Genomic DNA, 27,265 nt, shown 5'->3' with positions numbered 1-27,265 from the left:
TTCCTTACGTCGATAAATTTTTTCGTGCGATTGTCCTAATGTTTGCACCCTTTTAAATTTGCCGTTACATGAAGTTTTATATATGGAAATGTGCACAATTTCATGCACAATACAACAATAAACAACCCATGGTTGTAGCTTTTATCAGTTTGAAATATTTTCATATAAATAACGTTAAGTGCAAAAATTTCAACTTTCGGTCAACTTTGACTCTACCGAAATGGTTGAAAAACGCAATTGTAAGCTAAAACTCTTATATTCTAGTAATATTAAATCATTTACCTTCATTTTGCAACGACTTGGAAGTCTCTAGCACAATATTTCGATTTATGGTGAATTTATGAAAAAAAAAAAAAAAAAATTACGTTCGCGCGGTAACTTTCGAAAAAATCAGAATTTTTTTGTGCGATTGTCGAAATGTTTGCACCATTTAAAATTAGCTGTTACATAAAGTTTTATATATGAAAATGTGCGCAATTTCATGTAGAATACAACTAAAAATGATTGAAGGTTGTAGCTTTTCTCTTTTTTCGAAATATTTGCATATAAATCACGATAAATGAAAAAAAACCACGTTCGGTCAAATTTGACTCTACCGAAATAGTTGAAAAACGCAATTGTAAGCATCTCCTTACAGCCTAGTAATATTCCGTCCATTTTCTTCATTTTGAAACAAATTTGAAGTCTCTAAAACAATATTGTGATTTATGGTGAATTTTTGAAAAATATATTTACCTTCACTCGCGCGCCGATTCGCTGGCCGCAAGTCTCCGAAATACGTACATGGGCATTATCCTAATATTTGCTCCTTTTCATATTAGCCTTTTTATAGAGTTTCATATATCAAAATGTGCGCAAATTCATGAAGAATACAATAAAAAATAATTGAAGGTTGTAGCTTTTTCCATCTTCGAAATATGTGCATATGAAAAAATATATATATTAAAATTTCGACATCGGTCAAATTTAACTCGTCCGAAATGGTCGAAATCTGCAATTCTGATCTAAAACTCTTACAGTATCGTGATATTCAATCATTTGTCTTAATTTTGAAACAAATTGGAAGTCTCTAGAACATTATTTAGAATTACGGTGAATTTTTGAAAATAACATTTTTTTACGTCCGCTCGTTACGAATTCGTACATCATTTTGTGATAATATTTTTCCGGTGTTGCTTTTATTGTTTTACTATGTATTATATATCAAAATGATTGCAATTTAGTGTACAATACAACGAAAAAAAAAGTAACTCGTTAGCTTTGACCGTTTTTTGCACAGCGTGATTTGAATACAATTAATCTATGAATTTTTTTTTTCGCTACCATATATCGCATTAGTTCTTAGCCTGGCCTAGCCTAACTAGTTCAAAGCTACCTTAACGTAGGCTTAGTGGTTGAGTTCTTAGCCTAGCCTAACTATTTCAAAGCTACCTTACCCTAGCCTAAGTGGTTGAGTTCTTAGCCTAGCTTAACTAGTTCAAAGCTACTTAACATAGCCCAAGTGGTTGAGTTCTTAGACTAGCCTAGCTAGTTCGAATCTGACTTACCGACAAATTCTAGCCTAGGTGGTTGGGTCCTAGGCCTAGCCTAGTTTGGTCAAACATATATCTCCATCTTATCCTAGCCAAAATGTTAAGAGTTCTTAGCTAGCCCAGCTGTTTGGAGCTTATGTATTTTTTTGGCATACTCTTCAAATTCCCAGATGTACTGCTTCATGATATGCATTTTTTGGGCATACTATTCAGATTCCCAGATGTTCTTCTGGTCTTGATTGTGCAAGAAGATTATCCCATTCTTCAAGAGTGGGATTGGGTTAGGTTCAATAGCTTAACCTACCTTTTCGTGTGAGTAACCAGATTAGTAATATACTCACATCCTGGTATTCTTATATCCGAAATAGTTAACCCTTTAACGCCAATTGGACGTATTAAACGTCGATATAAATTGTCTGGTGGGTGCTGATTGGACGTATGGTACGTCGATATAAAAAAAGTTTTTTTAAAAATTCGCGGAAAAATAGTTATAGGCCTACTAGGCAAAAACTTTTGAATCATGTGCCTTGGGGGATGCTGGGAGCTCACGGATCAAGGCGTTGTTTTGTTTACAATCGTTACCTAGGCGCGCAAGCGCGAATTTCTTTCTTCTCGCACTAAAAAGTATCAGCGACATCTCGGAAATTATTTCATCTCTGACATAATTTTTGCACCATTTTATATTAACCGTTATATGGAGTATTATATGTGAAAATGTGCGCAAATTCATGTAGAATACAACTAAAAACAACTCATGGTTGTAACTTTTATCAGTTTTGAAATATTTTTCAAAACTTATAAATAACGATAAGTGCCAAAATTTCAACCTTCGGTCAACTTTGACTCTACCGAAATGGTCGAAAAACGCAATTGTAAGCTATAACTTATATTCTGGTAATATTCAATCATTTACCTTCATTTTGCAACAAATTGGAAGTCTAGCACAATATTACGATTTATTGTGAATTTATGAAAAAACTTTTTCCTTACGTCCGCGCGGTAACTCTTCCGAAAAAATCATAAATTTTTTCGTCCAATTGTCGTAATGTTTCCACCATTTTAAATTAGCCGTTACATAAAATTTTATATATGAAAATGTGTGCAATTTCATGTAGAATACAACCAAAAACAACCCATGGTTGTAGCTTTTATCAGTTTTGAAATATTTTCATATAACGATAATTGCCAAAATTTCAACCTTCGGTCAACTTTGACGACCGAAATGGTCGAAAAACGCAATTGTAAGCTTAAACTATTACATTCTAGTAATATTCAATCATTTACCTTTATTTTGCAAGAAATTGGAAGTCTCTAGCACAATATTTTGATTTATGGTGAATTTATGAAATAAACTTTTTCCTTACGTCCGCGTGGTAACTCTTCCGAAAAAATCATAAATGTTTTCGTCCAATTGTCGTAATGTTTGCACCATTTTAAATTAGCCGTTACATAAAGTTTTATATATGAAAATGTGCGCAATTTCATTTAGAATACAACTAAAAACAACCTATGGTTATAGCTTTTATCAGTTTTTAAATATTTTCATATAAATAACGATAAATAGAAAAAATTCGTCCTTCGGTCAACTTTAACTCGACCGAAATGGTCGAAAACTGCAATTATAAGCAACAACACTTACAGTCTAGTAATATTCAATCAATTACCTTCATTTTGCAACAAACGGGAAGTCTCTAGCATAATATTTTGATTTATGGTGAAATTTTTATTTTTTTATTTTTTTTTTTTACGTCCGCGCGTTATGAATTCATGCATCATTTTGTGATAATATTTTCTCTATGTTGCCTTGATCGTTTTACAATGTGTTGTATACCAAAATGATTGCAATTTAGTGTACAATACAAAAAAATTAACTTGTTAACTTTAACCGTTTTGCTCACAGCACGATTTGTATACAATTATATGTAAAAAAAAAAATTTGCGCTGTCATATATCCCAATATTTATATATGATAATGATATTTTTTTTCATTTCTGATGGTTGCATACTAAACTTCAGGCAATGACAAAAAAGGAGCCAAAAATGAACTCTTAATCTTGAAAACTAAGCGTGCTGTGATTTTTTGAAGAAAAAATTTTTTCCGCTTCGGCGCTCACCCCGCTGGCATACGGGAGACGATTTTTAAAATACCGCTTCGGCGTTTAAGGGTTAAGATACATCTTCGCCCTGTGTTATGTTGCTCAGGAACGACGCCATAATGGTCACTTAGTCCAAGGGGTTGGGGGGAGGTGTAATATAGGACGATTCCTGTAATTAGTAGCATACTGATTGTCATCATAATTGATCACCTCATAGGACATCTGTTCTGTTGAAGCTGCACGTTTCCTTGGGAAGTCAATGACTTCCCTGGTCTACAGTGCATTTACTTCAACAATGGAGAAGTTTACAGTAGGATGTTTAGAATGTATATGTGCCAAGTATTTTTTCATAGGACACCCCCTTGGGGTATCCTATTATCTTCTGTCTACTTGGAGTGACCTATATTAGACCTCTTCACTGTGACAGAAGCTTGAGGTCCTCTATTCATGGTCCTAGCGCCTCAGTGGCGGGGTTGGTATGGTGTTTGCTTCCCACCTCGGTGGTCGCGGGTTCGATTCTCAGCCATTACATTGAGGAGTGAGAGATGTGTATTTCTGGTGATAGAAGTTCACTCTCGATGTGGTTCGGAAGTCACGTAAAGCCGTTGGTTCCGTTGCTGAATAACCACTGGTTCCATGCAACGTAAAAACACCATACAAGCAAACAAAAAACAATCTATTCATAGTCCTATAATTCTTCATTGGAGAAGACAACTACTTTCTGCCCCCTGCTCCTCCACTCAATAACAATCAAGATTGATTATATATTATATATTGTATAATTGTTATTGGTAGAGTGAGTATGCATTGTTGAAATATGGTGGGTGTCACATATATGGACAGCATATGGTTGATTTTAGGTGTCTTTTGATGTATTTAAGTAGAGTTGTGATGTCATAGAAGACAAGATGGCAACGGCATCTGTTGGATGTAAACAATAACAGGGAGAAGGAGACACGTGCGTGTGCTGTTTGGTTGGTAGGGGAGAGCTCTCTGTCGAGTAGGAGTTTTGGGTCGTAAGTCTTGTTGTGCTGTTGATCTAAGGTGATCTCTGGAGTATACTGGCATTGGAGAACACGTATAGGTGGTTAGATTATACATTTGTGTAAAGAAAGTTAGGCTAAGCTAAAATTCAAACTGGTAGCAGAGCATGGTTGATCAAAAATACCTGAATACGACAGTGAACAAAGGGAGACCAGATGGAGAAGGGAATGTCCAAGGTTTAGCAGGATACAAGAAGAGTACAAAGAATGGAAAGGTTAAGTCAAAGATTGACTTTTGTTGTATGGAGAAGATACAAAATACCTGGCGATAAAAATAAGAATGAGCTTAAAAGGGAACTAGTGGAAGGATCAGATAGAGATAACTTTACGTGTACAGAGGGTTCAAAGATAATCCTATAGACATACTAGATGAAACCTATCTAAAAGACTTGGTAATGGAGAATTACAACAGAATAAAAACATACATTCTAATAAGAAGAGGATTTAGTGAAAAGATGGTGGACTATTTAATTAGATACGAGAAGGCAGCATCCGAGTGTGAAAGAGAAATGGGGAAAGGCGCGCTTGAAGGGGAAGTCAAGGGTTATCATGTAATAGAACAAGCAAATCTCACGGAAAATCAAAAACAGATGGTATTATAGGCTTGTGGGCAAGAAAAGTTAGTATGAAGCAGTGTTGCAAACAATGAAAAGACTATTTGAGGGATTAGGGACTGAAAAGGAATGGGAATGATGGGGGTCGTCAGAAGGCGATGTGAGTTCTGGTAGAGGGAGGGAAAACCAGAGATATCGGGGAAGATGGAACCGAGGTAGAGGTGAAAGAAATCCTATATAAACAAAGAAGGGAAGGTAACAGCATGTGCAATATGCACCTTGGAATGGCATTGGGCTAGGGATTGTCCTCAGAATTTTCATAATAGGAAGAAAACTGAAACAAAATTAAAAGAAAATAAGCTGAAAACAGAAACTGGGGACGGAAGAAGGAAGAGGTTTATGTAGGAGAAGTTACTAGAATAGTGGAAGAGTCGTGGGAGGTGGTTGATACAATTTTGGACACTGTGTAAATCGACAGTTTGCAGGGAATTGCGACTAGTACACATTGTCATGGATTTGAGTCAGGAAGAGTTGAGGAGAATGAGGGACACTAGAACAGTCTAATAAAGTGTTTAATTTTGGGGAGACATAAGTCGAAAGGAATAATAAAAATACCTGTGATACTATAAAAAACAAGTTTTATTTGAAGACAGAAATTCTGCAGGGTGATATACCCTGGCTTATAGGTAAGCAAACCATGAGCAAAATGGGTATGACCCTAAATTTGAAAGAAAATTGTCATAATAGAAGTATTAGGGGGAATGCAAGTAGAGTTAAGATGAACAGGGTCATTTAAGAGTACCTATAAGGAGGAGGAAGGTAGAAGAATTATTACTGTAGGGTTGGAAGGGAAAGAATCAGAGGAAAATTAAGAACACAATGAAGAAATTACATTTACAGTTTGGTCATGGAAGTGGATGTGAAATATGGAAGCTAACAGAGGAAGCACAATGGAGGAATTGGTTAATCAAAAAAGAAAAAGATGAAATAAGAAAGTTACTAATGGACCTGATTGAAAATTGTGAGATACGTAAAAGATAAAAAAGAAATCCCGCCAAACCAGTTGTAGGCTTTTCTTGGAGTAAAACGTTTGATGAAGTTGTAGGGATGGATGTGGGAGAGTTAGAAGAGAGAAAGTTATTGGTAATACAGGCGGCCCGCGGTTAACAGCGCAATCACTCAACGGCGAATCGGTTTTACGGCGGTCGTCAAAATATTTATTTAAAAAAAAGGCATTTTAAAGGTATCTTTACGGCACAATTTTCAGTTAACAGCGCCGCTAGCGCTGTTGTCTAACGAGTTCATACATTTGTAGAAATGCCGTTCAGACCATAAAGGTTATGCAAATTATATTAACAAATTTTATGGAGTGTTATTACGCAGGTATTAGGGTAAAATATATGCTTCTGACGCTGTTCTATGCCGAAAATATCGAGTTACATAAGTGCAAATGTAGCTATGGATGTGTCGATTTATAAATGTTCATGCTTTTGTTTAAAATGTGTATGAAAATGTATTACGTGAAAGGTATTTTTTATTTCTGTACAGAAATATGATACAAAGGCAGCTTTTGAAACTGCCCTTCACGTTATCAAATACGATGTTTTTCATGTTCTTTCTTGTGAGCCGCCGTCTGCCGCTCTTCCAAAAATATCGATTTAAAAAAAGAGCAAATTAGCGATCGATGTGTCGATTTTATAAATGTTTATGCTTTTGTGTTTAAAATGTCTATGAAAATGTATTACGAATAGGGTATTTTTATTTCTGTGCAGAAATAAGATAAAAAGGCAGCTTTTGAAACTGCCCTTCAAGTTTTTGACTACGATGTTTTTTTAAGTTCGTTCTTGTCTGCCGCTCTTCCGAAAATATAGAGTTAAAAAGAGTGCAAATTTAGTGATCGATGTGTCGATTTTTTAAATGTTTATGCTTTTATGTTTAAAATGTGTATGAAAATATATTACGTAAAGGTATTTCCATTTTTGTACAGAAATAAGATACAAATTAAGGCAGCCTTTGTAACTATGCTCCACGTTAAGGGATGTTTTTTCATGTTCGTTCTTGTCCGCCAGTTCTGAAAAATGCATTGTGTTATTTTATTAATTATGCATCTTTTCCATAAATACTTTAAAAAGTTATATATTATTTGACTGTATCCAAGAATATTGTATGTATTCTCATATTATTGTATTTTAAAATACTACGGCAAATTTAAGCCAGTATTCCGCGGAGCGGCCAATGTTGTGGTTTGAAATCAGCTGATGAATACGAGTTTGTTTCACCATAACGCAATTCTGAGCGAATGCTCTTGCTTCTAGTTAGCATAAACAAATGTCTAGATACTTGACTTATATGAGACAGTTATTTTTCCTTATACAGCGTGTTTTTAGGTGGAAATTTTTATTGAATATGTCTCGTTGTGAATGTGAACTACTTTTTTTTTTCGTTAACAGATTACGTTGCGGCATGTTTATTGCGTAAAAAATTATGTGATTCCGTTCGCAATAATCCTTTATATCATCGTAATACGAACTTTACGTTATTCATCTTATATCGACGTGAATCCAACAGTAAAATGTGTTCTTTCAAGCACAGTAGTTTTGATTAAAATGATTTTATCCCAATTTTATCTACGGTTGTGTTTGATGGCATACGTTTACTGCAGTTTTATCCTCGTTGCCGATGTACGATAATAGTCATTAGCAGCTTGAACAGTTTTCTCAGCTTCAGTTATAACTAGGTTTAAATTTAACAGTATATTTCCCGACTGATCTTTAATCTATATTGATCTCTGATCTATAGCAAATAAAGTTATTACATTAAGATATCTCAGTTCTATTCTATACATAACGCCATTTATAACAACTACGGTAATGTTGTACTGTAGTACGATGATTGAAATACAAGCCAAACGGATGTTATCCAGTTCGGTTGTACTTAGAAAAAAGAAAAAAAAAAAAATAGTTTCTCGTTCGGTTGTTCATGGCTGTACACGTTCACGCAACGAGTATAACGTTAAAACCATACTTTCATCATACTCTTTTGCTGTTACTGAACTTATGTAACTAGAAGATGGATAAAGTTAGGCCATTGTAATTTGATCTCTCATAAAATCGGACTATTGTAAGACTAATGATCGTAACCTGAACACTACAGCTACCTTGTACACTGTATAAACTTTATTATATCTTTACATACTCTAGACACCCACATGTGCTGTGCAGTAAATTCTATAGTACAATACTGCATAAATATAATTTTACTTATTGCGCCGTTGTGGGATTACGGCGCCTTTGACTGGTCTAGAGTTTCGAAAGAAGGTGTGCGGTGGCCATAGGCTTTAAAATCGCTTAGCGTCGAAAATCGCTTGGCGTCGGCGGCCAGGAACGGAACCCCTGCCGCTAACCGAGGGCCGCCTGTAGTGGATGTGGCGATGAATTATTGTCAGGTTTGTTGGATAAAAGTTAAGAAACCAGAAACTATAATAAAGACACTTTTTGAGTGCTGGTTTGCTATATTTGGAGCGCCCGCCAAAATATTGTCAGACAATGGGGGAGAATTTCAAAATGAAAAAGTAAGGAGGATGGGAAAAAGTAAGGAGGATGGAAAAAAGTAAGGAGGATGGAAAATAGACGGAATATTAAAGTATTAGCCAAAGCATCGTAATCTCCATGAAGCAACGTATTATGTGAAAAGACCGTAGGCATGATCAAGGGAAGTGTAAGAAAGTTGATGGAGGAGGAGGAAGTAGATTGGTCCATAGCATTGAAATGGGTAGTGAGTGTTAGAAACTGCTTAATGAATAATGGAGGTTTCTCTCCCAACCAATTAGTATTTGGAAAAAACCCTTTACTGCCTAACCTAATGGGGGAAGAGAGTTCAAGTCCTGCAAGCAGAGAAAAAGGGAAGGAAGAGATTATGGTAAGGAACGCACTGAATGCAATGCACAAGGCTAGAGAAGCATTTATAAAAAATGAGTCGTGTAATAAAATAAGAAAAGCGTTAAACAAAACCATCAAGAGAACATAAATTTGAAGAAGCAGTGGTAGGAGATGAGGTATTCTATAAGAGGTAAAATGAAAATGAATGGAGAGGACCTGCTCAGGCAGTGGGAGTATCGGGGAAAACAATATTAGTTAAACATGGGGATTTTTAAAGAGAATTAGCTAGGATACATGTGACTAGGATTCAAAGATGATCACCAGATACAGAAGAGATCTCTGCTAGAATAGATAAATCCCATGTTGTAAATAGTAGATCAGATGGCCCGAATGAAGAGAATGTAGATTGGCAGGAAGGAGAGGAGATAACAGTAGGAACGCCTACACAGAAGAGGCTATAGAAAGAGATGTGGTAGAGGGAAAGTTAGTCAGTAGAAGGCGAGTTAATGGAAGAGATACCAAAATTCAAAAAGGGAAATAGAGTTAGAGCTATAAGCAACAGTACAGGACAAGTAGAAGAATGGACTATATTTAGTCTTGCAGAAAAAAGATCAAGCATAGCATGGGCTGATTCGTACATTATACAAAACTTGCAGTCGGGTGATAAAGGGTCGGTTAACTTGAGGGATTATAGTCAGATAGAAAAAATTGAAGATGAAGAGGTGGTGTTGCTGGGATTTGAAAATAGAAGCGCAATGGAAGCTAAAGAAAAAGAACTTCAAAGTTGGAGAGATAACCAGGTATATGAGGAGGTAAATGACGTTGCACAAAAAGCTATCTACAAGATGGATAGTAACTGAAAAGATAGAAGGGGAGGGAAAGGATATGTAAAGCAAGATTGGTAGCTAGAGCGTTTGAAGAAGAGATGACAGAGTGGGAAAAGAACGCTCCCACATGCAATGCTGAAATTTGACAATTCTGTTTAACCATAATGAAGGTGAAAAATTGGAGTTGTTATACATTGGATGTCGAAACTGCATATTTACAAGATGACGAGATACAAAGAGAAGTGTATTTAAAGCCACCTAGGAAGATGGTTGCAGGGGATTATGGGAGTTGAAGAAAACTGTCTATGGGCTCAAGGTCGCAGCAAAAGCATGGTATTGTAAAGTGGTGAAAGTAGTGAAGGAGCTTCAAGGTGAGAGAATTAGACTAGAACCTAATATATTCTTTTGGAAAATGGACAATAAATTGAATTGCATTTTGTGTACATACATAGTAGATGATTTTTGCTACGGAGGAACTGAAGGATTCTTAAAGGAAACGATTGGGAAATTGAAAAGGAAATTGCAAGTAGGAGAACAAGAGAGTAAAAGGGTTAATAATATAAGAGTAGTAATAGAGCAGAAGGAGAATAGATTTTCCCTTAATCAGTGGCAGTATATAAATCCTATAAGAGAACCAGAAGCTAGAAGGTTCACGGGTAATAGAGTGCCAGAACAAAAGGAGTTAACCGAGTATAGATCAGTGGTAGGCAGCTGAATTGGGTATCACTGCATACCATGCCAGAAATATCATACGATGTTAACGAAATAAGTAAAGCATTTAAAGAAGGAACAACTCACGATATGAAGAAGCTTATTGTGAGAAAAACTAAGAGCATGATGGGCGAAGTTGCAATAAGTGAGATGGAAGAAGAAAGGATTTATTGGGAAGCTTATGCTGACGCTTCATTTGGAAACATAGATGGCCATACTCAACTGGGCTTATATTATATCCTTGACAGATGGGAAGAGGAGAAGTCCCATATGGTGGAAGTCTAGGAAATCCAAGAGAGTGGCAAAATCCACCATTGAGGCTGAAGCCCTGAGTGTTGGGGAGGCTATAGAAGGATTGAAATATTTCAAACATTTGTGGGAAGAGGTAGTAGGAGGGGAAAATTTAGAAGATTTGATTAATACTGATAGTAAAACACTAATGACTGCCATCAAATCGAGCACTGGTGTGAGTAGTAAGAGATTAAAAATAGACATTGCAGCGATAAGGGAAACCATAGAATTGGGGGAAATAAGGAGGTGAGATGGATAAAAGGAAAGGAGCAAGTGGCTGGTGTATTAAATAAAGCAGGAGTTTCAGGGGAAATTATTAGAAATTATGCAGAGGGTAAAGAGTTGGAGGATGAAGGAAATTAAGAGGGGACTAGGTTAGGAAACAGTCGGAGGGAGAAAGAGATTAGTGTGATTATATATTGTATAATTGTTATCGGTAGTTTATGCATTGTCGAAATGTGGTGGGTGTTCTATGTATGGACAGCATATGGTTGATTTTAGAAGGTGTCTGTTGATGTATTTAAGTTGTGTTGTGAAGTCATAGAAGACAAGATGGCGGCAGCATTTGTTGGATGTAAACAATAACACTGGGAGAAGGAGACGTGTGTGTGTGATGTTTGGTTGGTAGGAGAGAGACCTCTGTCTGGTAGGAGTTTTTTGGTTGTAAGTCTTGTTGTGTTGTTGATCTAAGGTGATTTCTGGAGTATACTGGTATTGGAGAATGTGTACAGGTGGGTAGATTATACATTATTGTAAAGAAAGTTAGGCTTGGCTAAAATTCAAAGAGGCCCCAATGGCAGTCAACAATTCTATGGTGCTCATGGCCAGATACATTCCTGGCAGGAGGAATGTGGTGGCCGACAAGCTAAGCTGTCGGAGTAAAGTCCTACGTACAGAGTGGTCTATGTATTAGGATGTAGTGGACAGGCCGTTTCATCTTCGAGAAGACCCATTTTAGACCTCTCTACCATTCGTTTAACAGGAAGCTGGAGGCCTACTTCTCAGTTGTCCAGGATCCTCTTCCTGTGACAGAGGACGCTCTTCAGCATCCTTGGCATAGTCTTGAGGTGTACACCTTCCCTCCGTTCTGCCTGATCCGTCAGGTCTTGAACAGATTCATTTAATGAGTTCCAGAAATCTCATGATGACCTTGGTGGTGCCTCTGTGGGCACAGGCAGTGTTCCCAGGACTTAGGTATCTTCTGTCAGCCTCACATGGAAAGGTTCCGCCAGTCTCTTAAGATGTCGGTTGTTTCACGGCTGGAGACTGTCAAGTATCTCCTGTGTTCTCGCAAAGCAGCAGGCCAGATGTCCAACTATCTCAGGAAGTCTTCTTCAGTGGTTTACTAGGGCAAGTAGGCCGTTTACTGCAGGTGGGGTTGTCGACGGTATTACCCTCCACTCAGAACTTCAGTGAGCAGATACTGGGTTTTCTAATCCAGATTGGGATTGGTCTTGTGCCTGAAGGCCGTGAGCATCTCTTCATCCTAGGAAATCTTGATGTTGTTCAGGAGTTTCGAACAATCTTATTCATCAAGAGGACTCAAAACTGCAATATGGGGTCTTACTATGGTCCTGAGTAGTCTCACAGGACCTCTATATTCAGTCAATTACGTCATTCGTCAGTCAGGATTCTGACTCTGACGACAGTCTTCCTGATGGTCTTGGCTTCCTTGAAGAACGTTGGAGAGCTTCATGGTCTGAGTTATGACGCTAAAAAAATGTGGGGTTGGAGGTCTGTGGTCTTTGAATTCGTCCCAGTTTTTCAGAGCTCTACGCCACTTCTAAAAAAGACTCTTCACTTAAGGCATAGGTGTCATAGACTTTTTTGCATTGACCTGTCAGAGCTCTGTGCTGCTGCTAAAAAGGACTCTTCACCTAAGGTACAGGTGTAGACTTTTTGTTAAGTTAACACTGGCCAGTCCAGAGTAGAAGTTTCCAAGAACTCCGTTTCATTCTGGCTGTGTGGGGTGTTTAAGCATGCATGCTCCTCACCTTTCAGTTCTATAACAGAGTCTGTGCAGGCTAGAGCAGATGGCTTCAGAGGAATAAATTCCACTCTGGCATTTAAGAAGAACTTTTGTTCATAGGATTTTGAATGCGGGTTCCTGGCTTCAGCAGACTATGTTCACTTCCTTTTCCTGAAGGACATTGCCCACAGATCCTTGGACACTTTTTCCTTGGGTCCGGTGGTGGCTGCCCAACAAATTGTGTAGCTCATCCAGTGCATCCAAACAGGACAGTTTGTATCTTAACCTAAGATGATGGTGTAGAAGAGAGTATGTGAGATAGCTGGTCTCATCCTTTCTCTTTTTACCTTTCTTCCTACAGGCAGGTTGAAGAATTGTTTGGTTTGTTCATATATAATAAGCAAGTCTGCTTCTCAGTAGCTCTTACTCTCTGACAAGGGGAGAGAGGAGTAGTAACAAATCCCTGTGGCCTACATGGTTTGTTGCTTAGACAGTTTTCTTCCCTTCCACGAATGCAATGAATCAGGGCATGTCTCACTGTGTTTAATCCCAGAAGGTGGAGTTTTTAGATACTTGCTTATCTATTCTCTCACTGGCTTAGACCCCCTTCTTTAGAACTTGGCTCAGGGTATTGTACCTCCCTCCAAGTATAAGTCTATCCTATTGTTAATGAATAAATGACAAATTTGTATTTTTCATAGCTAACAAACCTGAGGTCTTAGTGTTAACTGCCCACCTCTAGCCTCCCCTCTTATATCCCGGGTTGGAAGAAAGACTGGTGCATCCCAAGGTTCCAAGCCCGGTCGCTGACCAGCATCCACCTCGTTTACGCATGAGCTGCCAGATGCCACAGTTTCCTTGCTCTATAATCTTTGATTGTTTTTAACTGGTTTCCAGCTGGCACTAGAAGATTATCCTATTGTTAAGACCTCAGGTTTGTTAGCTATGAAAAATACAAAATATTAAACCTCTCTCTCCATTATGTAGCTTTACTTACTGCCCAAGCAAAAGTATGACAGCAGTATTTAAAGGTTCTCTGGCTTTTCTGCAAGTACCAGCTTATATGTCTTCTCCCCCGACCCTCAATTTCGGGGCTTATAGTTACAAACACTGACAGGCAGGTAGTATCTTTCTGTTATTGTTGAAATAAACTGGTGCTTCTGAATAGAGAAATTACTCTTGTTCTGTTGCAGTTTTATAGTTTGTCTTGGACTTTCTTTGTTTTTGGATTTTTATGTAACGTTGGGACATCTCTGCAAACGTTCTGTTGCGTCACAGATACGCTAACACTCGCAAAAGTTATGCAAAACACGAATGCGTCAAGAAACCGCTCTCCGACGACGCATTGCTGATGCTGGGTAACACTTGTAAACAAAACAACAGCGTGATCCATGAATTCCCATCATCCCTCAAGGCGTGTGATTTAAAATTTTTGCAAACTAGGCTTATAACTATTTTTCCACGAATATTTAAAAAAAACTTTTTGTAGTTGACGTACCGTATGTCCACTTGGCACCCGACAGACAATTTTAGTCGACGTACAATACGTCCAGTCGGCATTTAAGGGTTAAGGGATAACTGAATGAGACCTTGTTTTTTTTTTTTTTCCTAAGTACAACTGAATTGGATGACAACAACAAAACAACATCCATTTGGCTTGTATTTCAGCCATCATAATATAGTAAACAGTTACTGTAGCTGCTATAATAACATTATGTAGAATAGGACTTGAGATATCTTAATGAAATAACTTTATTCGCTATAAAGCAAAGATAAGTAGGGAAATATATTATTAAATTTAAACCTATTTATAGTTAAGCTGAAGCTGAGAAAACTGTTCAAGCTGCTAATGACCATTATCATGCATTAGCAACAAGGATAAAACTCCAGTAAATGTGTGCCATCAAACAAAACCGTAGATAAAATTGAGATAAAATCATTTCAATCTAAACTACTGTGCTTGAAAGAACACACTTGACTGTTGGTTTCACACTGATAAAAGGTAAACAATGTAAAGTTCGTATTACGATGATATAAAAGGAAAATTGCTAACAGAATCACGTTATTGTTTTATTTAATAAACATGCTGCCAACGTAATCTGTTACAAAAATAAAAAAAATCAATCTCGAGACATATTCAAGTCATATTTCCACCTAAAAACACGTATAAGGAAAAATTCCCCTAGTCTCATGTAAGTCAAGTGTCTAGATATTTGTTTATGCCAACTAGAAGCAAGAAAATTCGCTCAGAATTTTGTTAAATATGGCAAAACAAATTCTTATTCGCCATATGCTGATTTCCAAACCAAAACATTGACTGCTGTGTTAGTAGTATTCTATTTTACAGTAGTATGAGAATACATGCAATATTATTAGATTCAGTGAAGTAATGTATAGCTTTTTACAAGATTTATGGAACAGATACATATTTACTATTTCTTCTGTACTTATCTTAATTTTCGTCATTATGCCATCTACGTAGCAGCAGCAACTCTTGACTCGTACGGTTTGTACCTCAATTTTTTGCTTGTGTAACAAAGCAAAAAATTGACCGAGTTGCACAGAGTTATAATTAGCTCCCAAATTAATAAAATATAACCACGTGAAGTCTTTGTAAATTTATTTTTCGGAACATGAAAAATCATCCTCTGATAATGCGAATGCGGAGGGAAGTTACAAAATCTGCCTTGATTTGTATCATATTATTATTTACAGAAATAAAAATACCCCATACATAATACATTTTCATCCACATTTTAAACACAAAAGCATGAACATTTATAAATTTGCACATTTTAACTATTTGCGGCAGGCAGCAGCATACAACAGCTCATGGGCATGTAGTTTACCCTAATACCTATGTAATAACTCAATAAAAATGTTTATTGTCATTTGAATAACCTTTATGGTCTGAACGGTATTTCTACAAATGTACTCGTTAGACATACCGGCGCCTTGTGGTGCTGTTAACCAAAATTGTGCCTTAAAAATATACCTTATTTTTTCATGAATATTTTGAAATTAGATTGAAGTTCAAATTTCTTAATTTCCTAATAAGTGGTAAAAATTTGAAGCAAATCCCTCCAATCATAGGTAAAATGGAGCAGTGAGTGACCTTTATAAAGGGGCCTTACGGAGTCAGGGACCCCCTTAACTGAGCCACAAATTGACTCAAAGAATATATCCCTTTCTGTGTAAATTTGTGCTCTGATGTAGGGTGAATTATTAAATGGATAGCAAACAGTCATGTTGGTTGATCTTGATACTGTTCCTAAGTCGATATTATTCTTTCAGGAAATCGTGGCAGCAGCAATTTCAGAGGAGGCTGGGACCGTGATCGCCGTGGAGGATACACGGACCGCAGAGACAGAGGAGGATGGAACAGAGAAAGAGACAATCGTGATTACAATCGCAGTTATGGCAACCGTGGGGGATACAACAGAGACAACCGAAGTGGTGGTAGAGAATTAGTACAAAGAGGATACAGCAAAGATCGCAGTGGTCGTTCAGCTGGCTATTACAATGATTGGAACAGGAGTTCGGTGCGTGTATTCATATTTGTACTGCTTTTATTGTAACAGATAGTATAAGTTGTTTACTGCAACCCCATTAATTATGAATTGCCTTACGTATTTCTATGTAGGAAATCCCAGTCATACCAACCTATTAAACAATTACAATGTTTTCAGTTACACTACATTTTCCCTTACACTTTTTGTTTTATATTCATTGTAGTCTGTTTTTGTGTGGTATTTTTGCATCTTACGGTGTTGTCTATTGCTTCTGTGTTGTTTTGACTTTTGAGAATTCCATTTGGTGTTTGTTTTACTACAATTTCCCAGTCAGCTTCATTATGTGGTATACTTTATCGGCTCCTTCATGGCAAAAAGGGTAGTGCATGGAAGGTGACCAGCGCGGCTACATCAAATATTCCAACTCATGTTTTCATACAGTCAACTTACCTGTCAGATATATACATAGCTAAGACTCCGTCGTCCCCGACAGAAATTCAAATTTCGCGGCACACGCTGCAGGTAGGTCAGGTGATCTACCGTCCTGCCTGGGTGGCAGGATTAGGAACCATTCCCGTGTTTTCTATTCATATTTTTTCTGTCGCTTGAATGTAAACAACGTTTGCAGTTCCTCCTGACTTGATTTTTGGATTTCACCGCCATCGATCTTCTGGGCTATCTTTTGCAGGGAAGTACTGGATATTTGGTTCGGCATACGCATATTAATTTGTTTTAATAACTTTGGCTTCGAAAATTTCGAAGAATTGTTTACGTGTAACTACCGAACTTTTCGGTAGACACTCACATAGTTTGCAAGAAGGAAAATTTTAATATTTATTCATAATAACGTGTAGTAAATGTTAGAATTGATTGAGCTAACTTCCTTCTTGAGGAAGTCAGGAATAGAATTAGTTACGCTTCCTTTAGAAGTTTTTATAGCTCTCGTACTAACGAGCAGTTAGAGCATTAACAATACTAGTAGTGTTGTATCCTCATCTCCTTCTTACTTCACAGAATCTTCAAATTCATATTGCAATTTGAAGATAAAGGAATGTAGCTAAAAATTCGAGCTATTGAAAGGTAAGAAGTGATTTTAGTGTTCACAGTGCAGTGGAGGGTGTGTTCTGATCGGCTCTGTTTCGCTCCCAGGCCTAGACCTCTTCCAAGCTCACATACCCAGAGGAGAAGGAAAGTCGAAAGCCTTACGGAGGTTATGGAGAATCCCCACCGATCAGGCGTCCCCTCGGCAGGATCTGTAAGAACGTCCCAGACTGCCAAGTTCGCCATTGGAAAGGCGTCCTAATTAGTAGAGGGTGCGTCCGATCGGCTCTGTCTCGCTCTCAGGCCTAGAAGACCTCTTCCAAGCTCACAAGCCCAGAGGAGAAGGAAAGTCGAAAGCCTTACGGAGGTTATGGAGAATCCCCACCGATCGGGCGCCCGTTTCCCTCGGCAGGATCTGTAAAACGTCCAGACTGCAGGGATAGCCATTGGAGAGGCATCCTTTAAAAAGTGCGTCTCTTCTTCCGTTTCTTCATCTTACATCCGAAAAGACGAAGAATGTAAAGGTTTGGAGTTCGGACGATCTGGCTCGTTCTCTGAAAACTAAGAGAACACTGAACGAGAGGCTGAGAGCCAGCCAGCAAGCTAGCCTGCGAGCCACGTTCCAACAGCCAGCAGCGAGGCACGCTCCAACAGACTAGCGCGAATCGCGTTCCAACAGACTAGCGCGAGCCTCGTTCATACAGATAAACGCGAGCCGAGTTCCAGAACTTTTTTCTTGGCGCAAGGCGCCTTCAAAGAGAAAACAGACGGCTAGACTGAGGAGCCTTATAGTAGAGTGGCAATCAGAAGGATGCTTCCATTGAACGTATACTGGCAAGAGGCTCATATAACAAGACTAGAGGCGCTCGGATCTATCAGGGCGCACGGGAACCTTCCACGCAAGCAGAACGTTCCAGGAGCGAGTCTCCTTTTTAGCATGCGGAACTATCCAGGCGCAAGGATCCAGACGCCAGACGTCAGAATATTCCAAAATCTTCATTTGAGAGAGAGGGTCAGTCGCGAGACTCCTCTGAGTTTTTCAACTTGAGCAACTTCCCCCTGGCAAATGGTGCAAGATGTCGCACGGGTGGCCTTTGTTGCTTTTGTCAGCAAGGATTCTGATACCAAGAGAAGCCCCTTTTCATTATTCAGCAGCACTCCTGTGTTAGGCAGTTCCTCTCAATGCGGACTCTCTCCTTCATCCATGCTCTTCCCTCGTTTTTGAGGAGGCAAGAGCTTTGGGAGTTTTTCTTAATAAGAATCTCATTGACGTTTGGGTATGATGGCGGATAGGAAATATCTACTTCCTTCCGTAAACCCTAGTGATGAACAGGAATTCTGTCTCTTCCGCGATTTATGAGGAAATCACAAAGATTTAAAGAGTTCCTGGATTAACTTCCTTCCTTAAGGATATATATATATATACTCTTTCTGTCGTTCTATTAACGAAAAGAACGAAGATAGTAGAAGGTAGTAGAGTTTCTGCTGTATGAGAATACGATACGGTCAAATCATAAACACATACCGTAGTTACTCTTTTCTGTGCAAACTCAATTACCAGTACCTTCTACGACTTTCCTAGGAAGGACTACGCTTAAGAGATTGGTTAAGACAACACCTACTTAGCTTCTAGATTTATTGAAGTCTTGTTTCGCTTAATATGCTTTAATAAGAACTTCCTGAAGTTCGATAATAATTTTATAAAATTCCTTATTAATTTGGCAGTAGCTCGGGCAACTCTGGAAGGAATAAGGCCAGAACGGCTAACGGGGACTGCTTTCGCTGAGAGCCTGAGACCAACGCAGTACGGCCAGTACCATGTAGGTGTCAGTCATGAGCGGTCGGGTTTATCTCTCTCTCCTGCGGGATGGAATAACTATCCGTATCTCTCCCTACAATCGCGGTCTTAACCTCGGATTGAGGGGATAGTAAGCTAACATAAATAAAATATTGTATGCCTTTTGCTAAGAAGCTTTCAATAAGAGAGATAGTACAACCTTTCCAATGCTGAGTTTACCGTAGGTAACATTATTAAAGGATTCTATCGCAGCAGAACATTATATTATATAAAATGCTCTCAGGCTTACGAAAGCATAGCTTATTAGAGTACCTGCTCAGAAGAAGATGGATGAGTCGGATGGGAAACATTCTTTTTGTGGCAGAACTTGTTTCTCCTGAATGGACTATACTACGTATATAAAGTTTTTCCTACTAAGAACGGAATTAACATGTGAAAGGATGTCTGGTACCATAAAGGCACAGGTGTCTATGGCACATAACCTAAAAAGAATTAGAAGGAAGCGCCAGCCTGGCATATAGGGCTAGAAGCGCCAACCTGGCTCAATGCGCCAGAAGCGCCAGCCTGGCGCAGTGAGCAAGAGCACCATCCAAGATTTTCTCGTTTTAGCGAGTTATTAACCTAAGAGTCCAGTAGCCTCTCGGACACCAGGCTCGGTAACGGCAAGATTCGTTCTTGATTTCGTTACCCATTTAATCACTTAGGCCAATTCCACGACTCTCTCATATCGCAAAGAGCATCGAGAATCTCTTTTTTCGCTCCTATTCGCGTTAACAAAGAGAACCTTCTCGATTGACGATAATAACTGTTAACATGTTTAACATTTATTGGAAAGAGTTGTGAGAACCTGCAGAAAGTCTTCTTCATAGATCTCTTAGTAAGGTAGAAGACGAACAGGCTTCCTATAGACTGCTTCCTTTTCCTCGAACCAAGAGAGGTAGCAATACGTATACTCCATCTTTATTTTATTTTTTCATACATTCAACTTACCTGTCAGATATATACATAGCTATCGACTCCGTCGTCCCCGACAGAAATTCAAATTTCGCGGCACTCGCTACAGGTAGGTCAGGTGATCTACCGCCCTGCTCTGGGTGGCAGGACTAGGAAACTATTCCCGTTTTCTAATCAGATTCTCTCTGTCGCCGGCGGTATCAACATTGTTGTTACTTCCTCCTGACTAGAATTCGTTTTTCGCAAAGCTTTTGATCATCTCTCGCTGATATTTGGTGACGTACTTGGATCGTTGTTTGGCATTCGCTATCGTGGACTGTTTTTTGGACTTGGTTTTTGGAATTCGTGAATATGTCTGACTCTAGTGTTAGTTTCAGAGTGTGTGAATGAGGGCTGTAAGGTGAGGATTCCGAAAGCTTCGGTATTGTAGTGGGTGTAGAATGGTTGAGTGCTCGATTGAGAATACGTGTAACGAGTGTGAGAAATTGAGTGCACAAGAGTGGAAGAATCTAACTTCTTACTTGAAGAAGTTAGAGAAAGATAGAGAGAGGAAGGCGGCTTATAAAACCCGCAGAATGTCTACATCTCATGATTTACTGTCTAGTTCTGTAGCTTCTTCCTCTGATAATCATGCCCATTCTGTTTCAGCCCGTTCACAAATCGCTAATCCCTCTAGTTCTGCTTCGGAAATAGCGGAACTCAGAGCTTCCCTTCAGAAAATGCAGGAAAAAGTGGCAGCATTGGAAGGTAAGGAAAGTGAATGTGGTTTCGCTAGTGATATTAGTGTCCCCAGTGTAGTGGAGGGGGCGTCTGGTTGTCTCTGCGACGCTCCCAGGCCTAGACCTCTTCCAAGCTCCCTGGCCCGGAGGAGAAGGAAAGTCGAAAGCCGTACGGGGATTGTGGAGAATCCCCAACGATCAGGCGTCCCTTCGGCAGAATCGATCATATCACAAACTGCCAAGGACCCTCTATAAATGGAAAAGCGTCCTTCGAGAGTGCTTTTCGTCGTCTAGTGTCGCCTTCTCTGAGAGAGGATGGAAGGAGTCGAAACTTTCCCGTCCTCTGAAGAGGAGTATGAAAGAACATGAACTCAATTCTAGTCCCGAGCGCTTCTCTGAAGAAGGAGGCGCCTTCAGTAATAAAGAAGGCTAGAATACATTCAGACTCTGGGTCTGGAAGGGATCCTAGAGCGCCTTCCAGATCTCCCTCCTCCTGATTCGAAAGATTCCTCAACCAGGAAAATTTTAATGAATATGCAGAACAATTAGCCTCGTTAGTAGGAACTCTATATAAGGAGCCTACTCGTAAGAAGGATGATAGGCTTCCTATTAAAAGATCTAAATACCGATCTCCTGTCGGGAGCGACGCACCCTTCGGGGAAGATGTCGCACAAGCGCCATCTCTGGGGGGAGCAATGCGTTAGACAGGAGAGAAGTAAGAAAGGAAGTTACTCCTGTCAAGAGTATGGCGCCAAGCCAAGGAGGGCCATCGGCTCCGAGTAGGCGCAAAGAGCCAGCGTATGCAGTACAACATTCAAGATCTTCAACCAAGCGCCAAGAGTTAGCTGAAGAGGAAGATCCTGTTAGAAGTAGAGCGCTCGTTAGACGGAAGCGCCTACCGGGATCAATACTCCTGCTAAACACCAGACGCATTCTAAGGATCAGGAGTATTGGATGCGACGTACTCCTACCAGGCGCCAGGAGTCTTCAGGCCTCGATACTCCTCCCAGGCGCCAGGAGTATTCTGAACTTAATACTCCTCCCATGCGCCAGGAGTATTCCGAACCTTATACTCCTCCCAGGCGCCAGGAGTATTCTGAACTTAATACTCCTCCCAGGCGCCAGGAGTATTCGGAACAAGATGCGCCTACTAGAAGCCAGGAGTATTCGAGGCGCTCTGCGCCTGCCAAGCGCCAGGAGTATTCCAAACACGTTACTCCTGCCAGGCGAGATACTGCCTGCTGTACACCAGGCGCATTCCTTGTATGAAGATCCGGCCTGACATTCGAAAGAGAGTAAGGGAAGAATCAGAAGAAAGAAGGGAGCCTTCTCCTTCCGAGCCTATGAACCCAGAAGATGCCTCGGAGGATGAAATGAAGGAAGGATCTTCTAATTACAAAGTTTCTTTCGTCCTTCTATTGGAGGAATATGGAGACTCGTTAACGCCAGCCCGCTCCTCCTTCTCCACGCTCTCTGTTCTCGAGCACGAAAACACACAAGTCTTCCTCTTTCCTAAAAATGAAGCCTGCTAATCTTATGAGGCGAGGGCGCTTCAATCTCTTGACTCCTGGTTCAAGAAGAAGAAGGAGTTAGGAAGGACGGTCTTTGTATGCCTCCCGCTAAACTTACAGGGAGGAGAGGCATTTGGTACGAAAACGGGTGGAGAAAAATATGGGACTTGTCTCTGTCCGTTTCAGCTGAGTCAGACTTCTTGAGTTCAGTAGATTCATCGAGAAGACACGCCTTGAATGCAGCGAAGGTAACATGGGGGCTTTCGGAAACGGACCACCTCCTCAAAGGGCTTTTTCACACTTTAGAAGTTTTTAACTTCTTAGATTGGTCCCTTGGGGTTCTGGCCAAGAAATCTCATGAAAAGGAACAACCTGGACCCAGAAACCCTAAATAGCATCCTCACCTGCATTGATAAGGCTGTTCAGGATGGATCGGCTGAGGTATGCTCCCTCTTTGGTGTGCAGGAGTTTTAAAGAAGAGGGCGGTTCACAGTGCTTTCCTCACGAAGGCCGTCTCTCCTTCGCAGAGAGCCGCCTTATTGTTTTGCGCCTCTTTCAGAACACCTTTTTCCCTCGCAGTTGGTGAAGGATATTGCGCATTCTCTGACTGAAAAGGCCACCCAGGATCTCCTTAGACAATCCTCAAGAAAAATAGGCCTGTAGCCAGTGAGGAAAAGAAAGTGGCTCGTCCAGCTCAGCAGCAGCCCTTTCGAGGAGGTCTTCCAACTAGATCTATCGCCAGAAGGAAGTCAACCGAAAAGAGGGGCAGGTCTTCCTTCCGTCCCTTTAAGAAAGGAAATGAGAATTCTGTCCTCCAGACACCCGTAGGAGCCAGGTTACATTCATTTGCGAAAGCCTGGGAGACATAGGAGCGAATCCTTGGACGATGTCGATCATCAAGAAGGGTTATCGCATTTCATTCAAAGACATTCCTCCCTTGACAACATCACAGAGGGAATTGTCCGCCAGATACAGGGACCCTGTTCTGATGGATACTCTTCGTCAAATGGTGGAACAGATGTGGGACAAAAGAGCAATAGAGCTAGTGCTGGATTGCAGCTCCCCGGGGTTTTTACAATCGCTTGTTTCTTGTAGCAAAAGCCTCGGGGGGATGGAGACCGGTACTGGATGTAAGTGCGCTGAACAAATTCGTAGAACAACAGAAGTTCAGCATGGAAACGTCTGCTTCAGTCCTTGCAGCACTGCGGCAAGGAGATTGGATTGCGTCCCTAGACCTTCAAGACGCATATTTCCACATCCCGATCCACCATTATCGTCGAAAGGAAAGTAACCTTCGATTTATGTTCGAAGGAAGAATCTATCAGTTCAGGGCCCTGTGTTTCGGCCTTTCCACGGCTCCTCAAGTCTTCACGGACGTGATGAAAAATGTAGCAAGACATTTACATTTGAAAGGGATAAACGTCTCCCTGTACCTGGACGACTGGCTCATCAGAGCCAGGTCTCAAAGCAGTGTTTGGAGGACCTGTCAACAACACTGGAATTGACAAAATCATTGGGATTGATCGTGAACCTCGAGAAGTCTCAGATGCTCCCCAGCCAGGAACGTGGTTTTATCTGGGGATTCAGATGGATTCTCGGGGTTTTCGAGTTTTTCCATCTCAAGAGAGAATAAAGAAAGGCTGTGCCACAGTATCGAACTTTTTAGGGAAAGAGCGCACTTCAGCGAGGGAATGGCTGAGCCTTCTGGGGACCCTTTCCTCGCTCGAACAGTTCTTTCTCCTAGGAAGATTACATCTTCGTCCGCTTCAGTTCTTCCTTCCTGAGAAGAAGTTGGAGTTGGAAGACAGGACAGCTCTCGGACACGTTTCCAATCTCGGAGGAAATAAAAAATCAGTTAAAGTGGTGGTTGATTCCCTTAAAAGGAAAACAAAAGGAGTGTCCCTGCAAGTACGGAACCCAAGCCTGACATTGTTCTCAGACGCCTCGTAGTCGGGCTGGGGTGCAACATTGGGATCCAAAGAAGTGTCAGGCACCTGGTCGGCAGAACAGGTGTCATGGCACATAAATTGCAAGGAGCTTTTAGCAATTCACCTGGCGCTAAAGAGCTTCGAACACATAGTCAGAGGCAAAGTCGTACAGATAAACTCAGACAATACGACAGCTCTGGCTTATGTCAAGAAACAAGGAGGGACGCACTCTTTCGCTCTGTACGAGCTGGCAAGAGATCTATTGATTTGGGCGAACCAAAGGAAGGTAGTTCTTCTAACAAGGTTTGTCCAAGGGGAGAGGAATGTGAGAGCGGACAGATTGAGCAGGAGGTTCCAGGTCCTTTCCCATAGAATGGACACTCCACTCAGAAGTCTGTCAGAGCCTTTGGCTCCTTTGGGGGAAGCCTCAAATAGATCTTTTCGCCACATTCCTCTCCAAAAGGATAGACACATTTTGTGCCCTGGTGGAAGATCCCGGGCTTATGCAACAGACGCCTTCCTCCTGGACTGGTCAGGGATAGACGTTTACGCTTTTCCCCGTTCAAGATACTGGGGGAAGTAGTCAGAAAATTCGTGGCATCCGAAGGAACCAAAATGACTCTGATTGCTCCGTATTGGCCAGCTCAAATTTGGTTCACAGAGGTGATGGAGTGGACAGTGGACTTCCCCAGATCTCTTCCAAACAGAATAGATCTGCTCAAACAACCCCACTTCGAGAGGTACCATCAAAATCTACCCGCTCTTGCTCTGACTGCCTTTCGACTATCGAAAGACTTGTCAGAGCGAGAGGGTTTTCTCGCCAGGCAGCAGGCGCAATTGCTAGAGCCCGCAGATCATCTACTAGGCGAGTGTACCAATCGAAGTGGGAAGTTTTCAGAAACTGGTGCAGGTCGAAGAAGCTGTCCTCTTCAGTACCTCTGTGACCGAAATTGCGGATTTCCTTCTGTTTCTTAGAGAAAAGTCGCATCTCTCGGTACCGACTATTAAGGGGTACAGGAGTATGCTGTCAGCAGTCTTTAGAAACAAGGGATTAGATCTAACGAATGATAAGGATTTGCACGACCTCATTCGTTCCTTCGAAACATCAAAGTCACTTGAACCTAAGGTTCCAAGCTGGAACTTAGATGTGGTTCTTAAATTTCTATCCTCAGAAGAAATTCGAACCACTACACACTGCTTCTTTTCCGTAATGTCACTCGAAAGTTGTTTGTTTACTGATGTCTCCCCTTGCAACGGCAAAAAGGGTCAGTGAGTTGCACGCCCTTGAATCAAGAGTTGGCTTCAAAGGAGACTCTGCAATTTGTTCATTTCAGTCTCTCTTTCTTGCCAAAAACGAAAACCCTTCGAATCCCTGGCCCAGGAGCTTCGAAGTGAAAGGACTTTCTAGTTTGGTGGGCAGAGAGGCAGAAAGATCCCTTTGCCCGCAGTTAGAGCTCTAAAATTTTATCTGGACAGGAAGAAGCAGTTGGGGGGTTCGCAAAAAGGTCTTTGGTGCTCAGTAAAGACCCCAAAGAGAGCAATGTCCAAGAACGCCTTAGCCTTCTTTGTTAGAAGTGTTATTATGGAAGCTCATAAGAATTGTCCAGATGATTCTTTTAATCTTTTAAGAGTGAGAGCCCACGAAGTTAGGGCAATCGCAACCTCTGTGGCGTTCCAAAGAAATATGTCACTCAAGAACATTTTGGACGCAACTTATTGGAGATGCAACTCCGTGTTTGCATCTCATTATTTAAAAGACGTGCGAGTCACGTATGAGAAATGTTTTTCTTTAGGTCCGTTTGTGTCAGCACAGACGGTTCTGGGTAAAGGAGAAAGCACCAATCCTTAAATTTGTGTACGTAACCCTCTTGTCGGATGTGTTCTCGTGTTTTCGGTGCATGGGAGTGGTCAGTTGTCGCACAAGCGGCCTTCACTTCGCTGCATTTGGAAATCGAGTGACAGCTGACTATTAGAGGGGTACAAAATTTTTATTTTTGTATGTATGAGTTTCGAGTTTGTGGTTGTTTGCTAAGAGTTTGGGGATAACTCTGGGCAATCTTAGAACTAACACGGGTTAGGATCGGGTGATCGGGATTGGTTGTGTGCTCCTTAAATGAAGGCGTGTTGTCATATAAGCGGATGTGCTCCCATTGACAAACGCCAGTTAGGTTCTGTCGAGTAAGTGGAAGAGACCCCATCGACAGATCCACAAGAACTCTTGGCCACAGATCACTACTCGCTAAGGCTCTTGAGATGAAGCAGACTCCTGGGCAGTAGCCACGAAGTCTTCCATCTAATAAGGTAGGAACTAAGGTTTATTTATACCTACAACATATGTTGTTTACCTGTCTAGTCAGTTAGTTAGCTGTCTCTTGCCCTCCACCAAAGGGTGTCAATCAGCTATGTATATATCTGAGGTAAGTTGAATGTATGAAAATGATATTGTTATGATACAATAAAGTTTCATACATACTTACCTGGCAGATATATACAATTGAAGACCCACCCAGCCTCCCCGCAGGAGACAGGTGGAAGAGAGAATCTGATTAGAAAACGGGAATAGTTCCTAGTCCTGCCACCCAGAGCAGGGCGGTAGATCACCTGACCTACCTGTAGCGAGTGCCGCGAAATTTGAATTTCTGTCGGGGACGACGGAGTCGATAGCTATGTATATATCTGCCAGGTAAGTATGTATGAAACTTTATTGTATCATAACAATATCATTTTTAGAAAGGGGAATAAACTTTAGTTTTTTTTTTTTTTCCCTAAATATAAATTATTTGCAGAATTTAAGATAAAGGGCGTCAAAGAAAGAGAAGATAATATTTTATGCCTCATTTTGGCCTTAGAGAGGTTGGATTCACAGAGGTCACGTTCTTCTCACAGCATGTTTTGGAAGTC

General features: G+C 40.5%; 1 protein-coding gene across 1 annotated transcript in view; it reads left to right on the top strand.

Annotated features, from left to right (window-relative positions):
• LOC135205783 (heterogeneous nuclear ribonucleoprotein U-like protein 1) overlaps positions 1-27,265 on the top strand; it is a 171,160-nt gene that overhangs the window by 130,511 nt on the left and 13,384 nt on the right. Inside the window, exon 6 of the mRNA XM_064236922.1 lies at positions 16,196-16,443. Coding sequence (XP_064092992.1) covers positions 16,196-16,443 — 248 coding nt within the window. The remainder of the gene's footprint in view (positions 1-16,195; positions 16,444-27,265) is intronic.

Source organism: Macrobrachium nipponense, chromosome 24, assembly GCF_015104395.2.
Source record: "Macrobrachium nipponense isolate FS-2020 chromosome 24, ASM1510439v2, whole genome shotgun sequence".
Lineage (NCBI taxonomy): Eukaryota > Metazoa > Arthropoda > Malacostraca > Decapoda > Palaemonidae > Macrobrachium > Macrobrachium nipponense.
This window is presented reverse-complemented; position numbering and strand designations above follow the sequence as displayed.